The sequence below is a fragment of the Haematobia irritans genome, chromosome 1, assembly GCF_050003625.1.
Source record: "Haematobia irritans isolate KBUSLIRL chromosome 1, ASM5000362v1, whole genome shotgun sequence".
Classification (NCBI taxonomy): domain Eukaryota; kingdom Metazoa; phylum Arthropoda; class Insecta; order Diptera; family Muscidae; genus Haematobia; species Haematobia irritans.
In genome coordinates, this window is record NC_134397.1 from 142,868,291 (window position 1) to 142,882,827 (window position 14,537).

Below are 14,537 nucleotides of genomic sequence, written 5' to 3' on the forward strand. Positions count from 1 at the left end.
AATTTAATTGATGTTGAATAAAAAACTCAATTAATTTTTTCCATTAAAAACGTAACTATTTTCAATTACTTTCTTAACTGTCTTACAGCCATTTTCATGTAGCTCCGTTAGGCCTTTAACTTAACCATGAATATCCTGTTTATATAAATGCGAAAATTCATCTTAAATATGCATAACTTCCGTTAAATAACGTTCACGACTAGTTGCCAAAATCATTTTCACGAAAATGATAGTATCAATCATAGTTTTAATTGGAAATTAAAAAAATGCTTGGTTAAAAAATTAATTGATTTTATTAGCAATTTTTAATTTTTTAATTGATTCAATTAAAAATTTAATTGATGTTGAATGAAAAACTCAATTCATTTTTTCCATTAAAAACGTAACTATTTTCAATTACTTTCTTAACTGTCTTACAGCCATTTTCATGTAGCTCCGTTAGGCTTTAACTGCCAGTTAATAGAAAGAAAAATGAAAATATCTTTTCTCCGGTTAACTTTCAACTGAAAAAAATTCACCAGTTAAGTTTCTAGCTGGCATACGCAAGATGACAGATATGTAGATATCACGGTATAAAAGTTCGTTAGCTAACGTAGCACTAACGGAGCTTCATGAAAATGGCGGCTAGTGTTTTAATTTGATTAAAAATGGATAGTTTGATATAAATTTTTAATTAAAAATTTAAAAAATGTGGACCACTTTTTTAAGTGACTTACCCCCATTTTCATGAAGCTCCGTTAGTGCTACGTTAGTTAACGAACTTTTAAACCGCACTATGGACATATCTGTCATCTTGCCTATATATTGCATATGTCAGTTAGAAACTAAACTGCTAAAAATTTTTCAGTTAAAGTTAACCAGAGAGAAGATATTTGCAATTTATTTTCTGTTAACTGGCAGTTAAAGCCTAACGGAGCTACATGAAATTGACCGTTAGTCTTCCGAGTTTGATTAACAAGTTTATTTATCAATTAATTTTTTAATTAAAATTTTTAAAATGTTTAATCATTGGTATAATTAGCTTAATGGTTCTATATTGATTAAAAAGTTAATTGTATCAATTAATTTATTGATTGAAAAAATTTTCAACTTCAATCAACTTTTTAATTGGAAATATTTTGGTGATATTTTTTTCTGTGATTGTACAAAAATGTGTAGTGTAGTAGTCACAATACAAAATGTCAAAAAACCTACACGCTCACAAAAAATCGCTTCTGTAACATATACTCCCAAACATATTTTGCTTCAAGCATATACATTTTTGGGTATTGCCCAAACATTTATATGTTTGATCTCTTCCAATATATAATATGTTTGAAAGCATATTAGTCTAAACAATATATGTTTGGGTACTCTAAGTTCCAAACATTTTGTATTTTTGCATCCAAATTCAATAATGTTGTCTTCTAAAAAACAATATGTTATTATGTGAAAATATAATATGTTTGGAAGCATTTTGCACCCAAAAATATTATATGCTTAAAAAAATTCTCCCAAACAATATTGTGCTCAAAATTTTATTTGTTTATTTATACATTTACAATCATAACGAATTATGAAAATAAACAGGTAATATAGGTGCTAACAACATAGGTTTTCGACCTGAATGCTCAAAATTTTGTTTCTGCCCAATTGTATATTCCCCCACATCTTTCTCACTTCCACGAGATTTTTTAGTTCTTAGCACCTTTTTCTGTAATACAAACATTGTAGAAGAAATTATTCAATTGTATGATTTTTTTATTTTAATTTTACCTTTTGCCGAACGGGGATTCGAACAGCGGACCACACAGTTTGTAAGGATCAAAGAAGTAGCTGATCAATTGCCCAAGGAAAAATAAAATGTTAATTTTGTAATAACAAGCAACAACCACCAACTTAATTCAATATCGCACCCTGTTAAATAGCGCTCCAAGCTACTAAACACATATATGTTTATAGGCTATTTCTAAATTAATATATGTTTGCATCCAAGCATATTATATTTACAAACATTTTATGTCCCAAACATAATATGTTCTAACATATTAACATATATGTCCCAAACATGTTATGCTAGTTTATGAACATTATATGCTTGCACTCAAAAATATTGTGTTTAAAAATTTGTGTTCCAAACATATAATGTTTATAGCCAAACATATGAAAAACAGCCTTTTTCATCCGTGTAAAGACGTTTTCATTAATTTTGGAAAACTTTTCAGAATTATTAAAGTTAAACAAAATTGTCATTCATCTAAAGATGCCCACTTTTTTAGTCGAATGACTTAACTACACGGACTAAACGGCTTCATTGAAATGTTTATCAAATTTTGGGCTATGAAAAAAACTTTATAGCAGAGAAATGCGTCTTCTATGCTAAACAAAATAAACATACGTGGTTTAAGGACAAAAAATTTTGTTCAGTGTGTACTCGCACAAATTTTTTTAACAATCGTGGCGACTACAATATGAAAGATAATGTAACTTAAATTTTAGGATACAAATTGAGGACAAACAACATATTTTAATCAAATAATTAATCTTTGAATTAACTGAGATATTGAAGTTTTGAATTATAGATAAAAATGCTTCAGAAATAGGCAAACACTTATTTTAGAGAGTTTGCATCTTTGGTGTAAGGTTTTGTATTTTTTTTTTTTTTGAAAATAAGAAAACATTTGTTGCTTTGAAGTATCTGTCATATTTAGGATTTTTAAATTGACACTTATTTGTACATGAATATCATTCCTGATATATCGCAAAATCGCCAAAAAAGAACGGAATTTATAGGACCTAGATTTAAATCTAGATAGCAATAGAATTTTCTTTTATGTAACTAAACCCATTTTAAAATTGAATCTCGTAATTCTAAAGACAAAACAAAAGCAGAAATTTTAACATATACATTTGTGACATAAAACAAAATGATTCGAAGTTACTCCTAGGTTTATAAACATATATTTTCATAGAATTGATCTCTTTTGTTGCTAAATTACCCAGCAAAAAAAATGGAAGTTGTTCAACAAACATTTCTTTTAAAGCGCATCCCCGAATCCCCATCAAGTTTTTTCCACTTCCGATTCAGTCCTTTTGGACAAGACCACAAGCATTTCTTTTAAAGCGCATCCCGAGATCTCCTATCGAGTCTTAGAAAGTACGGAAGTCTTAGAAGGTACAGAAGTCTTAGAAAGTACGGAGAGAGTACGGCCATTTTAAGTGAAAATTTAATTTTTTAATTTTAAATTTCGCAAAAAAGAATAGCAAATCATTAAAAATGTTAAAAAAAAATAAAATAAAAAAATCATCCCCACTGAGATTTGAACCTGTGCCGTTTGACTTTTTCACTTCCATGGAAGTTCTTTTGAGAAGGTTTTGCAAATTAGGATAATTTTTAAATCTTTGTTGATTTTTAATGGAAAAAATATATTTATACAAAAATATATGCCGAAAAAAAAAATAAAAATGATGTATAACATAAAAAAAATATTTTTTAGAAAAAATATTTAATACAAAAATTGACGTTGGTGAGATTTGAACTAGCGTTCTTTATTTTTTCATTAATAATAATAAAGAACATCTGGGGAAGTAGTTAGAATGTTATGCCATGGTGTCATTTTAGGTTCATATCACAAACGTTTGAATAAACGTTTTGATGCATCGTGTTCAATGACGTTTGTGGCTGAGTGTGCTAAGGCGTTCTGTTATGGTGCCAATAGACCCAGGTTCAACACGCGGTGGAAGCGAAGAAGTTTTACAATTTGTAAAAATTAGATAATAAGAAAATAAATGTGTAACAAAAACTACTGATAAAAATAAAAAGTAAAATTGAAAAAAAGTTTTGTGTTTTTAATTTTTTTTTTTTTAAATTGCTTTATCGAAATGAACTTCCAAGACCCAACTTCTAAAGCAATGCAAAGAATCCAAAACTGGAGTACTTCCGTCCTATGACAAGCCCATGTAAAATTCATTGGAGATAATCCAAGTTCGCACTACTTCCGGATCACAGATTGGGGATCCAAACTACTTTTTTGGAAGCTCTTTTTTTGGTGGGTAATTTTAATGAATTTTTGTGGGATAAATTCGCGATTGAGTTAAATACGTTTTTTTATCCATTTAAGGATTTTAAATATGTATTATTTTAACTTTAGGAGGCCTTACTGTGATAATTATTCAAAAATATTGAAAATTAGGCGGAGATTAGTTTCCATTATTTCTTAATATAAAGTCTATATATTGTTCATCAATGGAGAAGTTCTAAGCCAATATCCGTCTGTATGATTGTTACAATCACACTACAGCCTTCCTGATGGTGTTGATATTTACAAGTTAAAAGAAGACTTATTTCCCTACGGAAAATTGGTGCAAATTGACACTGACGGACCCATCACAGAACTGGTACCGATGCTCCAGTTAGTTGCAATTTTTAAATAGTCGTAATTTATGGATTTCCGTACAGGCTTGATATTAAAGTCTTTTTGGATCTACACATTTGGTGAAATAAAATTATCAGATGTTCGAATGTGATTCGGAAAACTCTTAGAAAACTGAAAAACTGAAATGTAGTGCCCATGCTAAATTGTCCCAGGACGTGTCCTTTGGAATGAGTCCAAGACGTGTCCTAAAGTGTAAATTTACCCCGTCAATGACAAACCCATGTTAAAGTGACCGATCCCTTCTATACATTTTGACCAGAACTGGGACTGGTCCATACACACCAGGGACTAGTCCTGTACCGATCCTGTGGTTGTTCCATTTCCTCCACTCCACCTCCACTCGTCCTCCACCTTTTTTACAACTCCCGATTTCTTTATATACTATCCTTCTATATACTATCAAAGTTATATCAATGGATGTGTATGTTATCTTTATTTTGTCTTTAGGATATCTTCTGTGGATATAAAGAATCCTTTTTGGGGAACAATGTATGTTTAATTCAATAATATTTTTAATTTTTAATATTAAAAATACTTGAAATATGAGAAAAAAAGGATCATAATTGTTATGACAAATTTGATCATTGATTATGACCAAAATTGGAAACACAGACAGCAGAATGTTGGAAATGTCCAGAAGGGAAAATATTATTTATTCGAAAATGTGCTACTTTTAAGGGCTTATTTTTTGGGTTTTTTTTTTGGAGTACACAAAAAGTTTTAAATATGATTTTGAAAATTTTAATTGTTTGGTTTATACTTCAACAATTGATTCTATAAGGCACTTTGTATATTGTAAGTGGTTCTATTAAATTTACGATTTGAGTAGAAGTGGCAATAATTAATTCCGGCTAACAATATGCCCCTGCAATTATACATTAAATTTTAAATAAATAATATAAATAAATAAAATAAATAATTAAATAAATAAACTTAAAGCTAATATTCGCACATCATATAGGGCTTACAACTGCAATAAATAAATAAATAAATATGATTTGTTCAATAAATATAAAAAAAATAAATAAATAAATATTCAATAAAAGCAATTGTAATAAATATCTTAAATAATAATATATGAATAAATAAATAAATATTTTAATAAATAATTTCCATTGCTTCCATAAATAGTCACCCCGTTGTCCATTTTTCATTATTACATATGGTAAGGTTGACAAAACTGATACACCAAACGCTGGGATCTTTCGGTTTTCTTCATAATTCCCTTCTTATAATATTGACGTATGGATCTTGATAGTTTATCATAGTTCATGGCTGGCCGATTTTTACGTTTGCCCCACAATTTAGCCACTCGAACGGAATCTTCAATTTTGAATATACCCTTACTACGATCAATCCAACGTATTGCAGTACCATTGATATGTGGAGCTGACAATAGCTCCTTTAGAAATTGCCACAAATGTATATGAGATCCTCCGTTACGTGCACCAACTCTTTTCACTGGAGTTGGTATTTGGTTGACACCGTTTGATGTGTTGCCTTCGCAGCCTGTATAATGGCCATTTGCATTGGTATTGGTGGTAGCAATGGTACCATTATTTGGTACATTGCCAATATTTGGAAGAAAATCTTCTTCGTCTATTGTGGATAATTACAAGAAGATAATAATGAAAATTATTAAAAAAATAAATAAATAAATAAATAAATCGCATTATTTACCTTCAGTTTCTTCTTCCATATCTTCACCATATGCCATTGAATTTTGAGCCCACATTGGTTGCTGCATGCAATTGCTGTTAGCAGAGTTCATATGATACTCTTCGGAATGAGTTAATTTCCAAATCTCCAATTGAGCATGTAATATAGCACCACCCTAAAAAAGAAAAATTACTTTGGTAAATAACATTCAAAATTTACTTATACGAAACTTTTGTAAAAACTACACTGAAATGTCCGATTCCAAAGATTTTTTCTTTGAACTAATGATTTTGTTATTGGATTCCGAGCTAAAGAAGCGGTGGATTGAAGTATGAATACTTCTAAGCCACAATTATCTTTTGAATTAAAGTTTTGCGTACTTGTTTCTAGGAAACAACGCTTAATTTATTCCTTTTTTGTTTGATTTTATTCTTCATGTGTCAGTAAAGTCCTTTAAAAAGGTGTTAATGTCAACTAAAATTCAGACACGAAATCAAATAGAAATTATGTTATGTTTCAAGTTAAAATTGTCTTTAAAATAAAGTGTTGAAAAACATCTATTTTTTAAGTGCTTTTTTGATTTGTTGTCAAGATGCAAAAAGGCAACAAATCTAAAGAAAATTTCATTGATTTGAAAGAATTTTTCACAATTATTAAAGACAAGTTGGCCTTAGTCAAACATAATTGTCTTTCATTGGACAAGGAAAAAAATAAAATAATAAAATAAAATATTTATTATTTTTTTATTGGTTTTTAACACTGTTGAATATGGTGAAAACTTGGATAGGATTCAGATAGAACTTCTATAAATAGAATTGCAAGTTATCAAATTTGGCACAGGGAAATATAAACTTTGGTTCAAAATTTTTTTAATTAAATTTTTTTAGAACACAAATTTTGTAAATTTGCGTCCCTCCGTTAAAGTCCCATGTCTTTGAACTAAGGCTAATTTTCCTTAAAGTAAAGAAACCCATTTTTCATTTAATGAAATTGTCCTTAAATTAATTGAAATATTTAAACTTTAGATTTAAGATAAAAACGTTTCAAATATAGGCAAAAACTTATTTTGAGGATTTATGAGCTAAACGTGAGTATAAAGTTCAATGACCGTACACATAAGTTCAATATGAACTAAAGCAAAAGAAGATTTTCGTACGATTCCCAAAAATAGTAAGAATGAACTACTGTACGGTTAAAATTGTCATGATTTGGCGCCAATGATTTTCTTCTTTACTTTTAGTTAATTTTTTCTTCTATGAGATGTTGTAATTTAGTGAACTGCAGTTAAAAAGTACAACAGGGCATTAAAATTTCCTGGTTTTAACAACGCTTTGTGGAAATCTCAAAATGTGGAGCAAAATTTAGTTAAATTTTCGTGCGAGGTAGTTCATTCTTCCTATATAACAGTTCACTTTTTTTCGGTATAATAAACCGCGAAAAGAGAATTAAAATTTGATAAATGAGACCTGCATCCTAATTTTAATTTTATTGGTCCTAGATTTAAAGCCAGATAAGTCGCTAAAAAATTTCTTTATTTTAAAGAAGTCGTATCTTTGGCTCGGAATCAATACCAAAATCCTTAAGGGAAGGTCAAAATCTTTGGATCCAAGTAAATTTTTTATACCCTCCACCATAGGATGGGGGAATATTAACTTTGTCTTTCCGTTTGTAACACATCGAAATATTGCTCTAAGACCCCATAAAGCATATATATTCTGGGTCGTGGTGAAATTCTGAGTCGATCTAAGCATGTCCGTCCGTCCGTCTGTTGAAATCACGCTAACTTCCGAACGAAACAAGCTATCGACTTGAAACTTGGCACAAGTTGTTGTTATTGATGTAGGTCGAACGGTATTGAAAATGGGCCACATCGGACCACTTTTACGCATAGGCACCATATTAACCGATGCTCAGATTTGGCTTGCGGAGCCTCTTTGAGGAGCAATATTCATCCGATTCGTTTGAAATTTGGTACAACCATTCAAAAATTAGTCCACATCGCTCCATAATTATACATAGCCCCCATATAAACCGATCCCCAGATTTGGCTTGCGGAACCTCTAACAGAAGCAAATTTTATCCGATCAGGTTGAAATTGGGTACATGGTGCTAGTATATGGTCTTTAACAAACATGCAAAAATTGGTCCACATCGGTCCATAAATATATATAGCCCCCATATAAACCGATCCCCAGATTTGTTTTGCGGAGCCTCTAAGAGAAGCAAATTTCATCCTATCCGGCTGAAATTTGGTAGATGGTGTAGACATATGGTCTCTAACAACTGTGCAAAAATTGGTCCACATCGGTCCATAATTATATATAGCCCCCATAAAAACCGGTACACAGATTTGGCTTGCGGAGAAGCAAATTGTATCCGATCCGGCTGAAATTTGGTACATGGTGCTAGTATATGGTATTTAATAAACATGCAAAAATTGGTCCACATCGCTCCATAATTATATATAGCCCCTATATAAACCGATCCCCAGATTTGGCTTGCGGAACCTCTAACAGAAGCAAATTTTATCCGATCCGGTTGAAATTGGGTACATGGTGCTAGTATATGGTCTTTAACAAACATGCAAAAATTGGTCCATCGGTCCATAAATATATATAGCCCCCATATAAACCGATCCCCCGATTTGGACTCCGGAGCCTCTTGGAAGAACAAAATTCACCCAATCCGGTTGAAATTTGGTACGTGGTGTTAGTATACGGTCTCTAACAACCATGCAAAATTTGGTCCACACCGGTCTTAATTATATATAACCCCCATTTAAACAGATCCCCAGATTTGACCTCCGGAGCTATTGGAGGAGCAAAATTCATCCGACCCGGTTGAAATTTGGTATAGTGCGCTAGTATATGGCCGCTAACACCCATGCCAAAATTGGTTCATATCGGTCTATAGTTATATAGCCGATCCCCAAAAATAATCTACGAAAATCATATATCTATAGAAAATTTTGCCAAATTTTTATTACATTCGTTTTGTTTTGTTATTGTTGGTTTTTTCCTTTAATCGTTGTTATTGTTTTTTTTTGATTTCAGCTTAAAACCATGCATTGACTAAACTAACATACAAGTGTAGTTTAACCAACAGAGGAAAAGAATGTTTGTCAACTAGACTATAAAAAATTTTGTCAAAATTTCATTACTATAGAAAATTGTCAACATACATTTTATTACTATACACCGAAAAAAAAGTTTACTATTTTTTATGAAAAATGAACTAACCCATAGTAAGAATGACCATGATTTGGCGCCAAAGATTTTTTTCATCTAGATAAGTTTATGATTTTCTTATAAATTAGTTCATGTATTACATCGTATTTTAGTTCATTATTACTATGCTGTGGGAAGAATATAGTTAAACTCATTCAAAATATTCCTGCTATCCGGAAAAATTAACAATTTTTTGGGAAACCTGTATTAAGAAATTGGTTTGAAATAAACTGTTTGTCGGTATAATTTTCAAAAAAGTAGAGAAATTGAGGAATCAAAAGTACAAAAAGCCTGTATACAACTAAGAAATTTTTCGTACAAAACAAGTCAATTTTCTGTAACCACCAGTATTTTATTTCAAAGAATTATTATTATATTACACAAAACTATGGCTTATGATATACAATAAAGGAAATATTTTTATTAGTACGTTGGACGCATTTACTTGTCGGTAGTTAGTAATTGCTTCTTCAAAAGAGTAATATTCTATGTTATTAGGACTAAACTAATTAATTTAAATGTCCATGTTTTCTATCCATATGAAAGATATATGTGGCATAAGTTGCTATATTCAATTGAATTGTCCAATTTCATCGATTTTGGCTAACTTTTGTTGGGCGGATTTGGCTTAGAGGCATCTGATGTTATACAGAATATAAGAAAAATATTATTAATTAATTAATTCTATCGTTCATATTGATCTTTAACTTACGGTTTTCAAGAGTATTTCCTAGAGTCAATAAGGATATCAGCTTAATTAGTATTAAACAGTAAGAATATTCAAAAAATTACCATTACGAGACCTGTCTACCTGCAAGTGAAAAAAATAATTTTTAATAAATTGAAATTTTGGTTTTATTAAAAACGGACAAAATACCGTTTACAGAAAAACTTACCACATTGAAAAATCCATCCAGTAGGTACATTATTGGAATCATATCCATGGACAAATGGGACGTTATTGAAATTATTCTCAGAATATAATTGAAATAAAAAATATTATAAAATTAGACATAATTTCCACTTGTCAGTATAGCATTTAGTATTTAAGGTGGATATTAAGTTCGAGTTTAGCGGCTAAAATTGCAATTTCCATGATAAGTTTTCTTTAATAATCCATTATAAAAAATAATCTTTATAAAAAAAAACTTGATTTGGGCTATTCTCCATCAAGTTATATTTAAATTTGTATCGAAGACGTATAATTTTATACTTTGCTTAGTGATTTATTTTTAATTTTAGCGGCTAAACTCGAACTTAGTACTCACCTGTAGGAATTGCTGTAACATAAAAAATATAGATTCAAAAAAATGGTCGCTTCTCAACCTGTGATCCAGATGTAGAATAAATATAAATCATCCTATTACCACTCATGTTGTATATTTTTTATGTAAATCAATTTAAAATCCGCACTAATTTTAAACTAACATATTAACAGAAATATACAGTTCCTTAATCTGTTATTTGTTTTTTATCAATAAAAAGCGTTTTTGATTCCTCTAACATCACATCAGTCACTTCTCAGTTTCTAAAATGTTTCGAAATAAATGTATTTTTATTAATAAACACCAATACCGCACGTACAATTTTGCAAAATTAAATCCACGTGTGCACTTCATAAATGCATCAACATAACTGAATGCAACAATAAAACTGAAAGACACAAATAGTCATAAGGGATACATACCTGCCGTAAAGAAAAACAACTCCACACACACACACGTTCCCTTTCTGATCTTGCTATTGCAAAAAAAACAACTCTCACCACAAAAGATACCAACAACACACAAGGAACATTCCATTGTCTCTAGAATCAAAACAACCAACAACAGCATAAATGACGCAATAACAAACACAAACAATCATACGAGATATACACAAAATGTCTCTAAAAACTCCCTCGCATGATGCACTCACATTTTCCAGTAGCACGTTTATTCATTAGTAGGAATTCTATCTATAAGTTAAGGTAAAATATATACCAAATCTATGAGGAATCTATAAAAATTATATACACCTGTCAAGGATTATATTAACTAATTTTTATTCTATTTTAACTAAAATTTTCAATGTGAGTAAAAACACTCCAACATATAATAAAAAGGGAAATAATCTGTAAGTAGTCATCGTACGAATCGGTAATGTCGTTAAGTTAATTTTTACTACAAAAATTTTTTTTCCATACAAAATTTTGTCTTAGTAAATTGTCCACATTTCGTAGTAAGATTTTTATATTGCCCATGTATTTTTATAATAGAATCAACGATGCCTTAACTACTGTGTTGGAAATTTATTTAAGGAAAAATCCTTCCCATTTCGTAGTTAGTGAACTAAAAAACATTTACTGAATTTTTATAAGTTTTGCTTTAGCTAAGTTAATTTTCGTTGTGGTTACGAAAAATGAACTATATTACAGTAAATTTGTTGAACTATGTGGAAGTCAAAATGGTCCTTAAATTTACAAGACACTTTTTTTTCTGTGTACCCAACACAACTTATGATTACTGGTGGTACCTGCAACGTTTGTGGAAGTGGAAAATCTTACTCAGACTTCACATCATTGTTTTTGTTGTTGCCATCAATCCCTATAGGTGTTTTCTTCGCCGTTTTGTGGGTTGTTGAAACTTCGTTTGGCTTAATTTAAAATTGCTGCATTGTTTTTGTTCGGTGTAATTGGAATTCGGTTGTTGCTATTCTTTTGCATAAAAAAAAATAATAATTTAGCTCATATTTAAGTGGGAAGAATTCCCCAGTCCTTCATTGGATTTTATTTCTATGGAAAATGTTGTCAAAATTTTATTTCTATAGAAAATTTTGTCAACATTTTATTTTTGTGAGAATTTTGTTAAAATTTCATTTCTTTAGAAAACTTTGTTAAAATTTCATTTCTATAGAAAATTTTGTCGAAATTTTATTTCTATAGAAAATTTTGTCAAACTGAATTATTTACGTATTTAATCGGCCTTTTTTTGTTTAATATATACCTCGTATGGACTAACTTACAATTGAGAAGACGGTGTTAAGAAGTTTTAAGATACCTTGCTATCGACAAATGTTACTGCAACCCAAATAATTCGATTGTGGATGACAGTCTTTAGTACAAGTTTCTATGCAATCCATGGTGGAGGATAGATAAGATTCGGCCTGGCTGAACATACGGCCGTATATACTTGTTTTTGAGTGTAAAGTCAACCTGGCTTTAATACTTCTGAAAAAAATCTTCAGAATTAAGGTAGTCTTGAGTGGCTGAACATACGGCCGTATATACTTGTTTTTGAGTGTAAAGTCAACCTGGCTTTAATACTTCTGAAAAAAATCTTCAGAATTAAGGTAGTCTTGAGTGAAGACTTCAAATTTGTTGACTTTTTGTATTGACATCAAATTTAAAAAGTGTTTAAAAATGGGAAATGTATTTCAACACATTTTTTACTTGAAACTTATCATAATTTCCACGTTTCTAAAGCACTTTGATAGCACATGATGGTGAAAGCAGAATGAAACGAATACATTAAGATTTGCAATAATAAAATAAATGTTCTGGTTTACGTACGCAAAATTCAAATTAAAAAGGGAATTGTGTCTTAATGGTATCCTTACTTCAATTAACCGATACTTTGGCTGGGAATCAATACCAATATCATTAGTGCTAAGACAATATATTTGGAATTGGGCAAGATTTTTTCAGTGTACCCTGTTAAATCTTCACTATATAGGATATAATTACCTATATAGGTCCATGAAATATTACTTGTGTTATTATTCAATAGATGGCTGTTAAATCTCAAGGCTATTGATTTCCCAACTTCACCGAGAAACACGTGCTAAGCCATTTTTGAAAGTATCTCAAATAGAATTAAGACACGTTTTTATGTTGTTATATTAGTTATTATAATCCTCTATACCCAGTGGAACCAACGCTTAATCCAATTAATTGTAACATAACTACACTGAAAAAAATATTGTCGTGAGGTCAAAGATTTCATGTCTTTAAAATACGAATACAAATTTTGATTAGCATAGAAGACGCATTTCTCTAAAATAAAGTTATTTTCCTTGTCAAAAGTCGATAAACTTTTCAATGAAGTCGCATTGTCCTTATAATTACGTGATTTGACTTAAAAATGGGTATCTTAACATGAAAGAAAAAAATTATAGGCTAAGGTCAACTTGACTTCAATAATTCAGCAAAATTCTTTAAATTTAATGAAATTGTCTTTAAATTTGTTGTCTTTTTGCATCTTGACTACAAAGCAAAAATCGTTCAAATATAGGACATGTTTTTCAAAAGTTTATTTTAAAGAAGTTTTTTACTTCAAACATAGCATAATTTCTACTGGAAGTCGAGTCCTAATTTGGAAAATAAAGTTGCCGTTAACTCGTTTTTAAAGGACTTTAATAGCATATGAAGAAAAAAAGCTGAGAAAGCGAAAAATTAAAATTTGCTTCCTAGAAGCAAGTACACAAAACCTAAATTTGAAAGAGAATTGTGTCTTAAAAGTATCCTTACTTGTATTCTCCGCTTCTTTGGCTCGGAATCAATGCCAAATTTTTTAAAGTAAAGACAAAATCTTTGGAACCGAGTATGCTTTTTTTCAGTGTACTAGCACCAATGCCCAAATCCCATTGATTTGTATTTGGTTTTATCATGAATACACTAATATGAGTGATAATTCAATATGTGTTGCAATGAATTTCAGTTCGTTAAATAAATTGTGTCCATAAAATTACTCTTCGAGTCATATATTCAGAGGATGTGGGTGTCTTCGTGGAGTACTTTTGACAGTTAGACAGAATATGCAGTGCACGATTTGATATCAAAATTTAAAATGCAATAACGTAAAAGAATATTCAGTTGCATGAAATATCCATGCATTTGTCCATTCATACATGAGTCACAAAAAGAAGATATTTTGGTGCCATTTATGATGAATATCTTCCTACATATGTAATTGCCATTGGCGTTATGACGTTGGCTATGGGGATGGGTGACATATGATTCACTTTCACCTTGCAATGTCGTTACTGTTCGTTGTCTTAGTTTGGCATTTTGTTCCATTGAAACTTTGTAATCCAGACTTTTTGCTATTGGTGAATGTACTTCAAGGTCTCTTCTCTGTGTTACATACTGTCCTCCTTTGTTACTGCTGACTACGTACGACCTCAGTATTGTTCTCTTGTTGTATTGTTTGGCATGTGCTCTCTGTATACCCTGCCTTTTGATTAGTGCTACAATTTT

General features: G+C 30.4%; 1 protein-coding gene and 1 long non-coding RNA gene across 4 annotated transcripts in view; both read right to left on the reverse strand.

Annotated features, from left to right (window-relative positions):
- Positions 1-274: 274 nt before the first annotated feature.
- Ets98B (DNA-binding protein Ets98B) overlaps positions 275-14,537 on the reverse strand; it is a 146,474-nt gene continuing 132,211 nt past the window's right edge. For all 3 annotated transcript variants that reach the window (XM_075291826.1, XM_075291828.1, XM_075291827.1), the window contains exons 4-5: positions 6,096-6,249; positions 275-6,014 (exon numbers count right to left, since the gene is read on the reverse strand). In XM_075291826.1, the coding sequence (XP_075147941.1) occupies positions 5,572-6,014; positions 6,096-6,249 (597 nt within the window). In that variant the 3' untranslated portion in view covers positions 275-5,571. The remainder of the gene's footprint in view (positions 6,015-6,095; positions 6,250-14,537) is intronic.
- Positions 9,689-10,421, reverse strand: LOC142221941 (uncharacterized). The gene is made up of 3 exons (XR_012718231.1): positions 10,198-10,421; positions 10,014-10,112; positions 9,689-9,939 (listed from the first exon to the last, which is right to left on the reverse strand). It is a non-coding gene; the product is annotated as an uncharacterized LOC142221941 (long non-coding RNA).